Raw genomic sequence first — 17,912 nt, forward strand, 5'->3', positions numbered from 1 at the left:
GATGGAGTTTCCAGTGATTCTAAAACTTTGCTTAGCCTCGGAAGGAACTTTACTGAACTGTTTTGGCATTTTGACTATCCTGCGGAGGCGACAGTCTGTCCGGAAGGGGCTTGCACGTCTGATCGGAAGGGTCAAGGATGAGACTGATTGTTGGGGCTTGGCTTCGAGGACTTGCTGAATTGGGATTCGCTACTATTGTATTTACGGGAAGTCGGGTGGTGTTTACTGTTTCCCCTGTTGTTTTATGTCGCTTCTAATAGAGTTGTGGGTTTTATCCTGGGGGATTCATGGTTCTGGCGAGGGGGAGAGGGGACCGGGGGCCCGTACTGAGGTGTCCTCCTCCACTTTTTCTACTTTTAGAACCTAGTTAGATGGGGCGACAGGTACATTGCTAGTTGGGGACAGGCGCAAGCCATATGCAGGGGTGCAGGGTGGGGGAGGGGTGTTCGTCTTGTTAGTGTTTGTAGTTTTTATGTTTGAAATCCTTTAGAATCCTGATATAGGTGGTCTTATTGAGGCGCGAATTTGTGTTTTGGGTGGATGGGCTCTGGTGGGGGTATTATTAGCATAAATTAGCCAACTGTTGCGTCATCCGTTATTGTATCCGGGATGCGGCTGTAGTCTCGTAACCTTTTTACTGCTGCGCCCCCCCCCCCTCCCTTCTACTCTGGATTGCCGCTCAATGTTTATCCTGTTTCCAGGGGAGGTGGGGTTGGTGGTTGGCATTTGTTTGATTATCCTGAATGTCGAGGGGCCACACACCCGATGTAGCTTGTGAGTAGGCTTTATTGATAGCTCTCCATCCATTTTTCCCTGTATATATATTGCTCATCCTTTCATTCCGCGATGTAAGTCACCTGTCATTGGTTTTTCTTTGTTTATTCAATAAAAAGAAATTAAAAAAAAAAAATGTTTCTGGCTGCACAAACTGGAGTAAGAATAGTAAATAATACTATTCCTAAGTCCAGCGCGCCCCTCAAGTCATTCTTATGACTTGCGATGTAAAGTATCACGTACTAACAACGTGGTCATTGTAACAACTGCGTTGTAAAAGCACTGCAATGTGATGACAACGTTGTAAACGCTGTTTCCCCTCTGGAAACACCAGATATGCCCAGCAATTCACTTTTTATTCTTACTCGAAGAAAACTCAAGTAGGCCAACAACAAACATTGACTTAAGCCTAAAAGGACACTTCAAACTCAATATAATGTTAGAGATCATGGCAGGATGAAGCGCTATGATTCCTCAAAGCATTCTTACCTTTTGCCATTTAAGTCTGAAGATGACAGAAAGAAGTAATCAGGGCTGTGGGCAATGAAATTCAGGCTCTTTTGGGCTTTGACATCCTCCTTCTTCTCCTGCTGCCAATTCTCAGGTTTCAGGACTCTGGCCTCAGTGTTGATGTCCTTCTTCTGCTGCAATGACTTTACGGGAGCAAGGACACCTGCCTCCATTGAGCTGAGATCTTTCTCCTGACGACGCTCCTTTGAAAAGCTAGAGGAACATTACAGATCGTGTGAGCATTAGGTGCAGTGCACAGATAACCCCCTCATCGTGGAAGCAAGAAGACTGAGAGAGCACAAGTTTGGAAAAAATGTATAAGTACGCCATATTTACAAGCACGTAGTTAGTTTAAACATGTTTTGCACACGAGTGTTTTATATCTAGGAGTGAAAATATACAGAGTGTTTTATATTCAGTAGTGAAATGTATAGAATGTTAAGTAGAGTAACTATAATTGTAACGGTGTGAGATTAATGTAGAAATGTTGGAATGAATATGAAAACCTCACGTTCTCATGTTAAAAGAATCATGTCCGAATTAAATGTAACTTTAAAATCCAGTATAATGTGTAGGCCTTAGGGCAATTCACAGCAAACCTGAACGTGCTGCTAAATTAATGTGAGATAAGGTTGACATGGTTCTTCCAAATGTACTATTGAACTTAGGGTTAAAAGTATATGCTTTATAGATGTGTTATTTTAGAAACGTATGCTAGTTAAGAATGTTTGCTGTTTAAATCAAGTTAACGTTTTAAGAGTGCAGGGACCTGCTGCATGTAAATCAAGTAGGCCAGAGGAGATAATGTCATGTCGTTTAAATCGTCATGTGCTCGTTAGAGAAGAGGTCGCGAGGTGTCCAGCACAGAGCTTTGAGAGTGTTTTACGACTAAAGATATGGTGGAGTCTGGAATTTGAGGCCCACTGCAGGACGAGCTGTATGCAGGTGCGAGGGTCCTAATCAGCTCGAATGAAAGGGACTTTGTTCAGTGGCGCCTTGCGCAGGCCTGTAGGAGTTTCCAGGAATTTCAGGGGGTATCAGCGTACTGGAGAAGAAGCCTGGGAACCAAGGTCAACTATAACGAGGGTCTTCAAGAGTACCATCATGGAGTTTGTCGCGCAATGATGTACCACGTGAGGGGCGTCCCAAGGGGCGTTTCTATTGAAAATGTGATTTGGTATTAGGGAAAGAGACCCGGGAGGAGAGCAGAGCAGATGATTTTGGGAGCCTAAGGAAGCGGATGGGTAGGCAGATAGGCTGATCAGGAGAGACCCATTATCAGAGAAGAGACAAAGAGAAGTGCGTGATCTTCTTAGGAAGTCACCACGGCTGACACCTAGAGGGTTAAGATCTTGCTAAGTAGGGATGTCACTTAGTATAGTGTAGGGACAGACTAACTTAATTTTCTTTTCTGTAATGACTTTGAGATTGCAACTTATATCTATTTTGACAACCCTTATGGTTTTTGAGCTTGTACTTATTATTTTGTTCTTCAGACTTAGATTATTCAAGAAGTTCATGTTTATAGTGATACCAATTTACCTTTTGAATCTCATTTTGAGAAGTTTGTATCTTCAGTTATCTTTGACTTTATATTAAATCTTTGAAACTTTAATCCTGGTCAGTGGTCATTTAGAGTGGTGTAAGTTCTTAATTGACTAACCTAGTAGTAGATTATCTTTTACTCAATGACAGGTACCAACGATTCAGTCGACTTGGTTTGGGATCTAGTAAGATAACTAGTAACCAGAAATCCCGCGTTAGCAGTTGGTAGCAGAGTGAGGATGGTTATCTTCTTGAGGAAGGTAATCTAGAGAGGTTAGTTTACCCCAAGGCCCGAGACGCCGAGAGACGAGCAGCGGAAGAATCGTGTGCCGAAAGGTGCAGACGGTGCGAGAAAAGCAGCAGTATCGGAGAGTGAGTATAAAAAGGGTCATGCGTGAACAGATTGCGGTGTTTTGTGTTGTACTTGTATTGTAATGTCTTGCGGAGTTGAATGCCTGTAGTGTGAATGAGAGAAGGTTGTGAGCGCGCGCAACCTGGTAAGCTGGTTACCTGGTAAACGGGTGAACTGGTGAAATCTTAAGTTCAGGCCAGAGCTTAAGTGGTTTTGGGTGTATCGAACATCCAGGGTAGTTGTCGACCATAGTACGGAGGTCACGAGGTACCATTGACCGCCGTGGATCCAAGATAGGGGGAGTGTAAGAGTGAGTGTATGAGTAACGGACGCTGGTCGAAAGTTACTGTGTGTGAGTACCCTATCGGAGAAGGCGATTGTCTGGAAGTAAACGGAAAGACATTTCGCCAAGTTAAGGTGACAACTACAGAAAGACTGTGGGCGTACAGTCAAAGAAAGGTGATCGCTTGGACGGAAGTAATCATTTTTCGGAGTATGAATGGGACGCGTGCATAACCGAGGAGACGAGCTGAGAAAGGAGGGGAACTGCTGCGAAGGGGGACGGGTGACGTCGGCTAGAGCCGCGCTGTGATTGAGCGGTTGGTGTGACGTTAGCTAAAGCCGCGCTCTGGTTGGGCGGCTAGCGTGACGTCGGAGGAAAGTCGCGTACGGATAGGCCAGTTAGTGAGAACGGCGCTGAGATTGGTGGAGTGTCATCAGGAAGTAAACAAACGCAGAGAAAAGAGGAATCATGAAGTGTTTTAAGTGTTTGAAAGGGATTTTTAAACGTAAACGAAGTGAACATTATTACGGGGAAGAGGCTCCGCCAGAGGGTACACCAGCTCATTATATGGCAACGAATGTGGGGCTGCATACGATATTATGGATTGGGGCTTGGAATAAGCTTACGGAAGGGAATGAGGAAATGCAGTTCCCGAGGTACGGGACGTTTAAATTAGAGGTGTTACATCGGCTAAAAGCAACCATGTCCTCATTGAAACCCTCGCCCAGACCAACACAGTTTGAGGCTCTTAATGCATGGATTAAGGCTGCACACGACCGAAATTTGAACAGGCGTCAACAAAGGCTGACGCGATCGGTAAGGGCAGTACGAGATTCTAAATGGGATGAGGAAGCAAAGCGGTGGAGGGTACAGACTATTGAGGTGGAGAAAATGTATCCGATGAGGGAGGTGTCAGGAGGAGGAAACCTCATGGAAGAAGACGAGGAAAGCGAGTCGGAGGACAATCTGATAAACAGATTGTTAATGGATAGACCACCTCCGAGAGTGGGGTTAATAGAAGATAGAGGGCTTGCAAGGGAAGATGGGAATGACATAGAGGGATATACACCACTCCCTATATCGGAATGGACACCTATCAAAAGTGGAGAAACACCTCCAAATAACACTGTACAGAGTGTAGTGGGAAGGTTTGTAGTGCAGAAAACGCCAACCACCGAAAGGGCTGAGTCTGTGGGATTACCAGACGCTCTTCAAGTGCCTGTTACCATAGGACCCATAGTTTCGATCTATAACTCTGAGAGAGATAGGGGGGAACAACAAAGGCAATTGGATAGAGAAAGGATCGAGATGGAAAGGAGGAATAACGTGACAAATGCATGGAAGCAATTGCCAGGTTCGGTAACATGGAACACCCCATTAGACACAACTGTCGGTCCCAATTCAGAACAGGGAGGTCCGAGAGGACCAATGGATCTAAGGGGACCGCGGCCAAGACCCTATTCAGAATTAAGAGCTGATTTGAGGGAATGGGACGGGTCCATAGTATCCCCGAATAATAGGTCGAGAACGGAACCAGAGTGGGAAAGTAGAGGTAACGGGACTGTATCTCTTTGTGGGGCCAGCGAAAGTAGTCAGGGGCGGGAAGGCCAAAGTCAGGAGAATAGAGGAGTTACATGTCCTACAAATCAGAGAGAACAGCCGGAACAAAATACTAGGATTGTAGAATGTGAGGAAATGTCCCGTCTCTGGGGAAAAGGAGGAGATGAGGCGGTACGGGCTTTTCAGAATAGGTTTAGGTGCCTTCATCATACACTCGGGGAAGACGTTCAACATTGGAGAAAGGAGAACAGTGATAGGTCCCGCCACGCCTCGAATAATCAGGAATCACAGGGAAGTAGGGAAGAAAGAGGGAGTAATGGAACATCTTACCCTGCATCCCGTGAAACTAGCCAGGATGGGGAGAGAGAGGCTAGGAGGCATGAAGGAGTGTTTCACCACCCACCCCGAGAAGATGGAAAGGCATGGGACCTAGAGAGATGGGAACAGGGGAGGACTCCCTATAACTCACCAATACCTAAACGTAGATCTCGGAGCTGGGATGGGAGAGATGCGGATGGAGGAGCTAAATTGAGTGTCTTAAAAGCTGAAATTAGGGCAAAAAGGCTTGATGTTACTAGTTTAAAATCAGATGTTGATAAGATAATAGATGGAACATTGCCTTTGGAAAGGATAGAATTGTATGAACAGGATGAGTTATTGTTCATGGCAAAGGATATTACTAGGAAAGCTAGAGCGTTTCATGAAAAACTGACTGATTTGGCAGATAGGTATGCCGTGGATTTATCTAGGACAAGGGCATTACAGAGTAACCACAGATTACAGTACGCAGACCAGGATCTAGATGAGAAGAGAACTACTGGATTAAAAACACACATAAGAGAGCTGGTATCAGGGATAAGAGTGTGGAGGGAACTGGATAAATGGGAAGAAAGGTGGTCGAAAAAGGGCACGGTTAGACGAAGTACAAATGTGATGACCCCAGAGGGAAGGGTAATGCATATGGAGGCATTCCCTTTGCGAGAAATATCAAATGGAAATTATGTACATGTGCCCTGGAGTAGAGGAGACTTAGCTGCATTCACCAACTCATTTCCGAAGTTGCGGGACAATCCAGTAGAGTGGTATAAGCAGGTAGAGAGGTTTGTTAAAATTTCGAAGGTATTGTGGATTGATTTGAACACGTTGTTTGACATCGTGGTCCCATCTGATTTATGGACCCCTTGTAAGACTAGTGTTGAATGGCCAAATACTGAACCAGTGAGGGATCTTCGGACTAATGGACCGTCCGAGATTGTCATGCAAAAGTATGAAAGGGTAATAGCATGGCTGAAAGATAAGGTACCACCACAGGACATAGATTGGGTAAAAATAGACCGAACAAGGCAGGAACCCAAGGAGACAGTTCACGAGTTTTATGAAAGATTATTGAAAACTTTCAAGCAATACAGTGGACTAGATGTAATGGATCCCAAAGATATAGGGCAGTTTGTGTCAAAGTTTGTCTTGGGGTTGAGACCTGATATTTGTTTGATGATACAGCAACATTTAATCTGTTGGCAGAACAAACCACTAGATGAGATTTTACGTTATGCGAGGTACTGCAGTGACGAGATAGATTCTAAAGCCAAGAATCTAAAGGAGAAATTGATGGTGGTGCAAATGCAGTCCGCTGGGAAGGGTGGCCAGCAGAAGCAGGGAATGGGACGAAAACCAAACGGTCAGAGCAAAGATAATGAAGAAGGGCAGAGACCTAGGATAGACTTTGCCACTCTAAAGAAAACGACAAAGTGTCATCAGTGTCACCAGGTGGGGCATTGGCGACGCGAGTGTCCCTTTAACCCTGAAAATGGAGAGTTGGAAGTAGAAGAGCAGGTCCAAGAAGTCCCAGTGCAAAAGGTGACAGTCCCAAGTAGTAAGGTGGCCAAAGGGGGGACTTCGGCTCCACGGGCCCAATTCCCACAGCCACCGAAGATAGCAGCTGGGGGAAAGGTCTTTAAACAAATGCCTCTGTTTATCGAGGAAGAAAAGTGTTATTACATTGATCCATTGACAGGACAACGGGTGAGCAGTGAAGAGGACTGTACCCTCGGGGCAGTCCTAGAAGTGGATCAGAGAGGGCCATTTGTTGAGGCAGAAGTGGCAGGATGTCCCACTACGTTCTTAGTGGACACTGGGGCTACTCGTTCGACTCTGAGGTCAGCGGTGGTTACAGACTTGCCAATGTCAGGGGAAACAATTCAGGTGGTAGGAGTCGCAAATAAAAGAATGACTAGTCCCTTGACAGAACCAGTGTCTGTGAAAATTGGAAACCACATGAACGAACATCAGTTTGTGGTTTGTGACTCAAGTCCGGTATGTCTGTTAGGAAGGGATTTGTTGTGCAAATTGAACTGCACCATATACTGCACCCCGCAAGGAGTGGAGGTACAGACTACCGACGAAGATGCTACTTTTAAGGTGGCCAATTCGAAATCTTGTGTAGAACTATATCCTACTCTGACAATAGAAGATCTTCCCCAAGATTTAAGAGATGCAGTGGCGTCAGAGGTATGGGATTTTACAGGAGAAGAAATAGGATTGATTAAGGGGGTAGAGCCGGTAAAAATTCTGGTAAAACCAAATGTTGAGTTTCCAAGAACGCCTCAATACAAATTGTCCCAGGAAACGATTGCGGGAATAAAACCTGTGATCGAGTCAATGATACAACAGGGAATACTGAAAGAAATCGTGGGTAGTCCTTGTAACTCCCCGATTATGGGTTTACAGAAACCTAGCGGGAAGTTTAGGATAGTTCAGGATTTACGAAAGATTAACAACATAGTCGTTTCATGTTGTCCCGTGGTACCGAATCCATCAGTGATACTGTTTCAAATACCATGTCAAGCAGAATGGTTCACAGTGATAGATCTTTGTCAGGCTTTCTTTTCAATCCCATTGGATGAAGAGAGCAGGTATCTTTTTGCTTTTAAGATGGAAGATCGCGTTTTAACATGGTGTCGAATCCCACAAGGATTCACAGACAGCCCATCCATCTTTAATCAGTTGTTGAAGAAGAATCTTGAGAATCTAGTACTGCCACAGAACTCGGTTCTGGTACAGTACATAGATGACCTACTTGTTGCGTCAGAGACAGAGGAAGCTTGTAAAGCAGATTCAATTGCCTTACTGAATCATTTAGCTGAAAATGGACATAAGGTATCTCCGAGCAAGTTGCAGTATTGTCTGATAGAGGTACAGTATCTAGGGCATAGGTTAGAAAAAGGGAAACGTAAGGTGTCCCCAGAGAGGATTGAGGCGATAATGAAAATGAATGCGCCTACAACACAGAGAGAAGTTAGAATGTTCCTAGGAATGGTGGGTTACTGCCGACAGTGGATAGTTAACTTCTCACTGAAAGCAAAGCCCTTACAGAAACTGACGCACAAGGAGGTGAGTGATCCGGTACCATGGGATGAAGAATGTCTGGTGGCGTTTTTACAGCTGAGAGACGATTTATGTCGTGCTCCGGCTCTGGGAATGCCAGATTACGAAAAGTCATTTTCACTCTATTGCTGTGAGAGAGAGGGATGTGCTTTGTCAGTCTTGGCACAGACCCACGGAAATGCCCGTAGACCAGTTGCATATTTTTCGGCTACATTAGATCCAGTAGCCGCAGCGTTGCCCGGATGTCTCAAATCCGTTGCTGCAACGGGTGTCAGCATTGAAAGGAGCGAGAGTATTGTGATGGGACATCCAGTGGTGGTGTATGTACCACATTCAGTTGAATTGCTAATGACCAGGACGAAGACGCAGCATCTGACCAATAGTAGGCTCACGCGCTACGAGCAAGTTATCCTTGCTGCGGAGAACGTGACTCTTAGGAGATGCTCTGTCTTGAATCCTGCTACTTTGATGCCATTACCTACTGTAATAGAAGGCGAAGGATGTGAAGACCACGATTGCCTTGATGTGACTGAACTATGCACGAAACCCAGACCAGATATTGTGGATGAGCCGTTGTCTGACCCCGATGAAATTTACTTTGTTGATGGCTCATGTTTAAGAGACGATACTGGTCGGTTGAGAGCAGCTTATGCTGTTTGTACTATTACTGGAGTTGTGGAAGCCGCTTGCCTGGAAGGAGTACATTCCGCACAGGTAGCAGAAATTATTGCCCTAACTCGTGCCTGCATAGCAGGAAACGGAAAGAGAGTCACCATCTACACGGACAGCCAATATGGTTTCGGTGTGGTTCATGATTTCGGGCAGTTGTGGTCTCAGAGGGGTTACATGACCTCCTCTGGTTCGCCCATTCGAAACGGAGAATTTGTGAGATTGTTGTTAGAAGCATTACAAGGTCCAGTTGACATTGCAATCGTAAAGTGTGTAGCTCATACTAAGAATACAGATTTTGTGTCACAAGGCAACAGATACGCTGATGAAGTCGCACGCTATTGTGCGGAACAAAATTATTCTTTCTCAAAGGTGGAAATAGAAGGTGCAGAAGAAAAGACTGAATTAAGCATGATGTTAGAAACTGTAGACACTTGGGAGGATTTAAGAATAATGCAGGAGAACGCACCTGAAACAGAGAAAAAGGCATGGGAAATAGCAGGTTGTGTGCGAAGTGAAATGGATTTTTGGGTTTCAGCAGATGGGAGAGCTGTGTTACCTGAAGAATTAGCTAATCCCATGGCGAGAGAAATACATGGTCCAGTACATCTAGGAAGGGATGCTATGATGAGAGTGTTTAGGCAAACTTGGTATTGCCCTAAATTTAGAATAGCAGCAGAATCAGTATGTAAGCGATGTGTTACCTGCCAACAACTGAACGTAGGCAAACGAACACCAGTCACACTGAGTCACATTGGGAGGTCGGGGGGGCCTTTCAATAGAATGCAATTAGATTTCATCGAAATGCCAAGAGTCAATCGCCTTAGGTATGTGTTGGTGATTGTATGCGTATTTTCCAGATGGATTGAAGCGTACCCTACACGTAGGTGCGATACACTCACAGTGGCTAAATTGTTGCTCAGGGAGTTGATACCGCGCTTCGGGGTGCCTGCCTCTTTGGAATCTGACAGAGGAAAACATTTTAACAGCGAAATAGTGAAGATGTTGTGCTCCACACTGAATATCGATCAAAAGCTGCATTGTAGTTATCGACCAGAAGCTTCAGGAATTGTGGAACAAGTGAACGGCACGTTAAAGAATAGATTGGCTAAAGTAGTGGCATCCACATCTTTGAGTTGGCCAGATGCTCTTCCTTTAGTGCTCATGAGCATGCGCAGCACCCCTGACAGGAGGACAGGTCTCTCTCCCCACGAGATCCTGATGGGGAGGGCCATGAGACTTCCTACAGTTCCAACTACTGCCCTATTGAATATTACAGATGATCTGATCTTGGATTATTGTAAAGGACTGTCTGACGCCATCCATTCTGTGTCCCTTCAGGTGCATGCGGCTGAAGTTCCAGCATCGAGGAACCTGTGTCATGATCTGAACCCAGGGGACTGGGTCTTAGTTAAAAAACACGTCCGGAAGAACTGCCTAGATGTTCGCTGGCGTGGGCCCTTTCAGGTAATCCTGATAACGAACACCGCGGTGAAGTGCGGGGGGCTGCCAAATTGGATCCATGCTTCCCATACTCGAAGAGTTCCAGCACCTCTAGAGGGAACAGCTCCCATCCCAGACGAAAGCCCGGAAGTGGAAGAAGAGTTGCAAGAAGGGATTGAGGCAGCTGAGGGGGTGTCAGAAGAAGTTGGGAACGCAACGGATTCAGAAGAAGAGCGAAGGCAGGACGGCAGTGAGACAGAAGACGCAACTGAAGGAGAGAGCAGAAGTGAATACGACTCAGACTCAGATCCGTATCAGAGCGACCAAGAACCAAGTGAGAGGACAAGGAATAGGAGAATAAGGCTTGGAGCTGCCACTTGGCCAACAAGGAGAAGAAGGCTAAGTTTGAGGTCGGCCCAGGAAGAAACGCTTACTCCTATATCCGAAGACTCAGATCCAGAAGAAGATATCCAGGATCAAGCCGAGGAGGGTCTTAGAAGATCAAGGAGGGTGCGAGTGCCTAGTAGAAGATACTCTACTCCCGACTGGACCTACCTCGTTGCAGATGTCTGGGAGACACAGAACAGGGAGGATCAGGGAAGTGGAACTGATCAGAACTGACCCGATCATCACAGTGCAAATAAGGTTTCTACTGCCAGGAGCGGAGACCGAAAGGTTGCTGACACTCAACATCGTTCATCCTGCTCTCCTGAGTGGAATAAGAAAATTGATTTTAGAGACAGTTGAGTTTCCAGTTTGCTGTTCACGATATCCAATATTGGAGGGAACTCTTCTTCGTTTGGAAATGCTTGAGCGAGTAGTAGAAATGCTAGGAGCGCTTATTGTTGTGGATTAATACCATATTGTGAATGTCTTCAAAGGGGCGCAGAACTGGAAAGGTGAAGAAAGTGATTCTGATTAGAACGGACCCCTTTGTGATTGTGGATGTAGAACTGATAGTACCAGGAGTAGAAATTGAAAAAACGCTAACTCTCAATTTCGTCCGTCCACTTGTCCTGAGCGAAATAAGGAGAATAATCCTAGAAAAAGTTGACTTTCCATGTTGTGGTACGAACTGCCCAGAACCTGAGGGAATGATACTTCGGATGGACATTTATGAAGACGTAGTGTCACTCCTTGAGCCATACATAACTTTAGATGAAAATAAGACTTTTGAAAAGAAATTGTAAACTTGTTGCAAGATAACCTAGCGCCGAGTGGAAGAAGAAAAGTGATAGGGGTTTCCTTTTAGTGGATGGAGAAGGGCTAGGGTTGTCTAATTTCTACGGGACTTTGAACTGTTTTGTGGGAATAAATTGTCAAGCTTCCAAGTGTTCAAAAGAATGACATTGCGAGAAAGAAAGACTTTTGGCTCAGAAAGAAGAAGAAGTGAATGCTGGAAGAAAGTCAAGAACTACACTGTTTGAGAACATGGAGGCTGGCAACCCGAACCGCAGGGCAAAATGTATAGCTGTTACACTTTTACGAGTAGTGGTTTCTCTTATAATTTTAGTGGTAACTGTTTCATTCCTAGTGGGACACGAAGGGGATGAAACCGCAGTCAAGGAGGATAAGGGAGTATCAACCCCGAAAACTACCATTATTGAAGGGAAGGGAAACATCAATGAGAAAGACAAAGCGTTGTTAGATGCAGAAATAAAAAGGCTTCACACAGATGAGTCACAGGGAAATTACAAGTCAAATGCTTATGCTAAATTGCTTTTATGAATATGTTGATGCCATGGAAGTGAAGGATTGTTACGTTTGTATGCAATTACCAGCTTCAGTGGAGGAGGGTATCAGATACCATCATCTTCCGTTGACATATGGAATAACGTGCAGTTTATTGTTGAGCATGTTTTATGGACGAGAAGGATTCGAGTATTATTTCTCGAATTTCGACTCGACATTGCCAGAGGTTCCGAATTTCAAGCATTTGAACAAATGGGACTACTACAAAAGCGAAGACAGATTACACAAATGGTTTATTCCATGGAAAACGTTAGATACTTCACATGCTCGAAGGAACAATCTGACTTGTCAAATATCAGAAGTTGAGAAAAAGTTTATAGCACAGGTAGATACTAGATACAGGAGGCAGAAGATTTTGAAGGCATCAGAACAATGGGAAACAGATTGGACCAAGGAGGAAAGGGCACATCAAAGAAAAGGTAGTATTGGTCCAATTGCTTTGGATAAGGATAAACGGGGAAAACTGTGCATTCACAGGAGTTACTCCTATTATGAAAACTTTTATGTAGGTCAAGTCCATTGTGAACATGCCTTTCAATTGGAGTATTACTCTAAGAACTTTTTGAAAGGGATGCAAGCAATACCAAATGTATATTTTGTATGTGGAAGAAATGCCTATGTGAAGTTACCAGATAATTGGTACGGATCATGCTATCTGGCTGTTGTCTTCCCTAAAATATATCATGTTGAAAATTTAGACACGCCTAAGAAAGAAATATCAACTAGATGGAAACGAGGGCTGGGTGCAGCAGAAGTAGTTGGAGATGTACTAGGTGCTGCATTCCCTTTCTTAGGATTGATAATGAATGACATCAAAATTAGGAGGTTAGCTACAGTCGTAGATAGGCTATCTGCTAGTACTGCAAGATCATTGATGCTGATAGAAGGTGAGATGCAATCGATTAGGGCAATGGTTCTTCAGAACCGACTTGCTTTAGACGTTCTGTTAGCAAAAGAGGGAGGAGTCTGTAAGGCTTTGAAGGTCCAGGAATGCTGTACTTACATTCCAGACAATTCAAAACCTCTAGAGAAGTATATACAAAATATCACTGCCATACACTACGAAATTGAGGACCTAGCAAAGGTAAATGTGTGGGAAAAAGTAGGTCATGGAATGGGTAAAGTTGGAAGTTGGTTTGCCAACTTAGGAAAGGGTATCGTTTGGTACATACTGAAACCCATCATCATAATAGTGATTTGTGTAATCACTTTGTGGGGATTGGTGCGTTTGTATCAATGTTATAGAGCAAATAGGTTGCAGAGAACTATGAGGAAACAGGAGGAAGAGTTGACAGCAATGCGGGATTCTCAATACAAGAGTCTGAAAGCATTGGAGAGTATGAAAAGAGGTGGCACAACCATGACTTCACTTTGAAGGGTTCTACATTTTTAGTGTCTTGGTGATGATGACCCCTGAAGGTCATCAAAGGGGGGACTGAGAGAGCACAAGTTTGGAAAAAATTTATAAGTACGCCATATTTACAAGCACGTAGTTAGTTTAAACATGTTTTGCACACGAGTGTTTTATATCTAGGAGTGAAAATATACAGAGTGTTTTATATTCAGTAGTGAAATGTATAGAATGTTAAGTAGAGTAACTATAATTGTAACGGTGTGAGATTAATGTAGAAATGTTGGAATGAATATGAAAACCTCACGTTCTCATGTTAAAAGAATCATGTCCGAATTAAATGTAACTTTAAAATCCAGTATAATGTGTAGGCCTTAGGGCAATTCACAGCAAACCTGAACGTGCTGCTAAATTAATGTGAGATAAGGTTGACATGGTTCTTCCAAATGTACTATTGAACTTAGGGTTAAAAGTATATGCTTTATAGATGTGTTATTTTAGAAACGTATGCTAGTTAAGAATGTTTGCTGTTTAAATCAAGTTAACGTTTTAAGAGTGCAGGGACCTGCTGCATGTAAATCAAGTAGGCCAGAGGAGATAATGTCATGTCGTTTAAATCGTCATGTGCTCGTTAGAGAAGAGGTCGCGAGGTGTCCAGCACAGAGCTTTGAGAGTGTTTTACGACTAAAGATATGGTGGAGTCTGGAATTTGAGGCCCACTGCAGGACGAGCTGTATGCAGGTGCGAGGGTCCTAATCAGCTCGAATGAAAGGGACTTTGTTCAGTGGCGCCTTGCGCAGGCCTGTAGGAGTTTCCAGGAATTTCAGGGGGTATCAGCGTACTGGAGAAGAAGCCTGGGAACCAAGGTCAACTATAACGAGGGTCTTCAAGAGTACCATCATGGAGTTTGCCGCGCAATGATGTACCACGTGAGGGGCGTCCCAAGGGGCGTTTCTATTGAAAATGTGATTTGGTATTAGGGAAAGAGACCCGGGAGGAGAGCAGAGCAGATGATTTTGGGAGCCTAAGGAAGCGGATGGGTAGGCAGATAGGCTGATCAGGAGAGACCCATTATCAGAGAAGAGACAAAGAGAAGTGCGTGATCTTCTTAGGAAGTCACCACGGCTGACACCTAGAGGGTTAAGATCTTGCTAAGTAGGGATGTCACTTAGTATAGTGTAGGGACAGACTAACTTAATTTTCTTTTCTGTAATGACTTTGAGATTGCAACTTATATCTATTTTGACAACCCTTATGGTTTTTGAGCTTGTACTTATTATTTTGTTCTTCAGACTTAGATTATTCAAGAAGTTCATGTTTATAGTGATACCAATTTACCTTTTGAATCTCATTTTGAGAAGTTTGTATCTTCAGTTATCTTTGACTTTATATTAAATCTTTGAAACTTTAATCCTGGTCAGTGGTCATTTAGAGTGGTGTAAGTTCTTAATTGACTAACCTAGTAGTAGATTATCTTTTACTCAATGACAGGTACCAACGATTCAGTCGACTTGGTTTGGGATCTGGTAAGATAACTAGTAACCAGAAATCCCGCGTTAGCAAGACTTTCATGTCACCAATGGCTCTCTTGACATTTCAATTATTGTCACTGAAACCTCTCAGTGTTATGTTCAAGCGGTGGATTACTGTAGGATGCCTAGTATCAGGTTCACAGTAAGATAAAGAGGCAGCTCATTGATAAGATGCCACAGTGCTCTCGTCACACGATGGGCAAATGAACAAATCAACATTTTATCTGTATCAAGACCACATCAGAAGGTTCACCAATGCTCAACCCAAAGTTTTTTTAGCTAACTCATTTGAGACTCTGATTTTCCTGGTTATTTATGAGGTTCACCATGCCTCATTACCATCTCATCCTCATCATGGCTGTGCGTTGATACTACCAGCATACCAGTATCACCAGGAATGTGTGAGAACTCTTGGTGTGTCCACACCATGCATGTAAGACCCTATTTGTATTCTCATAATGATCAGCCTTCGGAAAAGGTTGTCCTAGTGAATGAAGCCTACCTAGGAGAAGATACTTTCAGATGTGATGAGAAGAAAAGTGAAGTGAGATTGCAAAAGTGGATTTCTGAAAAAACAGCTTTTTGGCTTGTCAGTTTCAAAGTTTTTGTAAGACTTTATTGTTGAGGGAGTTGTTGAGCCCTCACTAATACAGAAAATTGCTAGAAGTAAACAAACATATGTTTGTCCTGGACGGCACACTTAGCTACAGTATTCCCTGGTAGTGAAAGGAAAACACTTTGCGTGTGGATGTGTTCTTTGAGAAAGAGCAGAATGCCTTTACTGAAAGTGAAGTCAGCCAACAGCTGGAGTGGGCTGACCATGGTGTGTGATGAAGCAGGCGTAAGAAAAAGGGGGTTTTCATTTTCTGCTCGTACCATAAAGACACTGGATAATATATTTCATGACCTTGGTCAAGAATTCCTGATGAATTAAAGTAGTGGTGCCGAGCAATGTCAATGTAGACGAACCCACGTGACAGCATGCAAATATTTGTAAAATAACAGCTACCTTAACGGTTAAAAAAGCCTGCAGGGACAGCCGAAACGCGTCCTGAATTAAAGCTGCTTTTGCATGGTGTTTTGTTACCAAGAACGCATGTGCCACAGTCAGCAACAGTGCAGGTTTCTCTAACACACAGTCCTTGACCTTGGGCATCTTGGACTGCTCATATCAGGTGACTTTGAACTGCCCTGTGAGGACAGCAAGGTGAATTGCAAGCTGCAATAGGAGATGCGTGACCAACCGGCAAGGAGGCTTATGTTGCCATTATACAGTGTATCACTTTTAACATATTCTATCCTCATCTGGTCACTCCTAATGATAGATGGATGGATTCAGGGATGGGATGGGGATGCACTGAAGTATGTGATTGGCTAGCTGGCTGGCACACTTGTTATGTGAAAGTGGAAGGATGTGTTATGTGAAGTGTTGTGTGAAAATGGATGACTTTCCGTTTGTGTGAAAATGGATGTATGGATCGAAAGATGAATGGATGGATGGATTGTGTAGTGAGAACAAGGATGGGCTAATGATTGTATGGATGAATAGATAGATGGTTGGTGGAAGTGTTGTGTGAAGATGAATGGATGCTAGTGAACTGACGTGTTGTGTGCATGCAAGTCGAAAGAACAGTGGATGAATGAGTGCTTAGATGGCTGGATATAAGTTGGGCTGACAGTACGCCGGAAGCAGTACAGGGGTGTGGTTGGAATCACAGTCAGTTACAAAAAACACAGTTGATGGACAGAATGTAGAACAATGTCATACATTCACCCCAGTACAAGGATCTGGGCCTAAATCCATCGTTTTTTTCACTCCACACCACCCTGGGTTAGACACTGGCTATATGCAAATCAGCTCTGACCCTTTGCCTCATGGGAAAAGTCCAGTCCGAACTGCCAAGCCCTGTCTTTCCCAGACCGGAATCAAGCATCCAAGGACCGGTTTCTGGCTATCAGCCTTCATTCAGCCTGGATAGCTTGACTCCAGTGGTGTGGAGAGCCTGGGACTCACGTCTGAGCATACCCAGCCCACTCGGGGTGAAAATTACAAAAAACACAGTTGATGGACAGAATGTAGAACAATGTCATACATTCACCCCAGTACAAGGATCTGGGCCTAAATCCATCGTTTTTTTCACTCCACACCACCCTGGGTTAGACACTGGCTATATGCAAATCAGCTCTGACCCTTTGCCTCATGGGAAAAGTCCAGTCCGAACTGCCAAGCCCTGTCTTTCCCAGACCGGAATCAAGCATCCAAGGACCGGTTTCTGGCTATCAGCCTTCATTCAGCCTGGATAGCTTGACTCCAGTGGTGTGGAGAGCCTGGGACTCACGTCTGAGCATACCCAGCCCACTCGGGGTGAAAATTACAAAAAACACAGTTGATGGACAGAATGTAGAACAATGTCATACATTCACCCCAGTACAAGGATCTGGGCCTAAATCCATCGTTTTTTTCACTCCACACCACCCTGGGTTAGACACTGGCTATATGCAAATCAGCTCTGACCCTTTGCCTCATGGGAAAAGTCCAGTCCGAACTGCCAAGCCCTGTCTTTCCCAGACCGGAATCAAGCATCCAAGGACCGGTTTCTGGCTATCAGCCTTCATTCAGCCTGGATAGCTTGACTCCAGTGGTGTGGAGAGCCTGGGACTCACGTCTGAGCATACCCAGCCCACTCGGGGTGAAAATTACAAAAAACACAGTTGATGGACAGAATGTAGAACAATGTCATACATTCACCCCAGTAC

The 17,912-nt window shown here is 44.3% G+C and overlaps 1 protein-coding gene across 1 annotated transcript in view; it reads right to left on the minus strand.

The window, feature by feature from the left end:
• LOC144767572 (uncharacterized) overlaps positions 1–17,912 on the minus strand; it is an 82,290-nt gene that overhangs the window by 20,629 nt on the left and 43,749 nt on the right. The window contains exon 4 of the mRNA XM_078650992.1: positions 1,264–1,497. Within this exon, the coding sequence (XP_078507118.1) occupies positions 1,264–1,497 (234 nt within the window). The remainder of the gene's footprint in view (positions 1–1,263; positions 1,498–17,912) is intronic.

This window comes from Lissotriton helveticus, chromosome 7 (assembly GCF_964261635.1).
Source record: "Lissotriton helveticus chromosome 7, aLisHel1.1, whole genome shotgun sequence".
Lineage (NCBI taxonomy): Eukaryota > Metazoa > Chordata > Amphibia > Caudata > Salamandridae > Lissotriton > Lissotriton helveticus.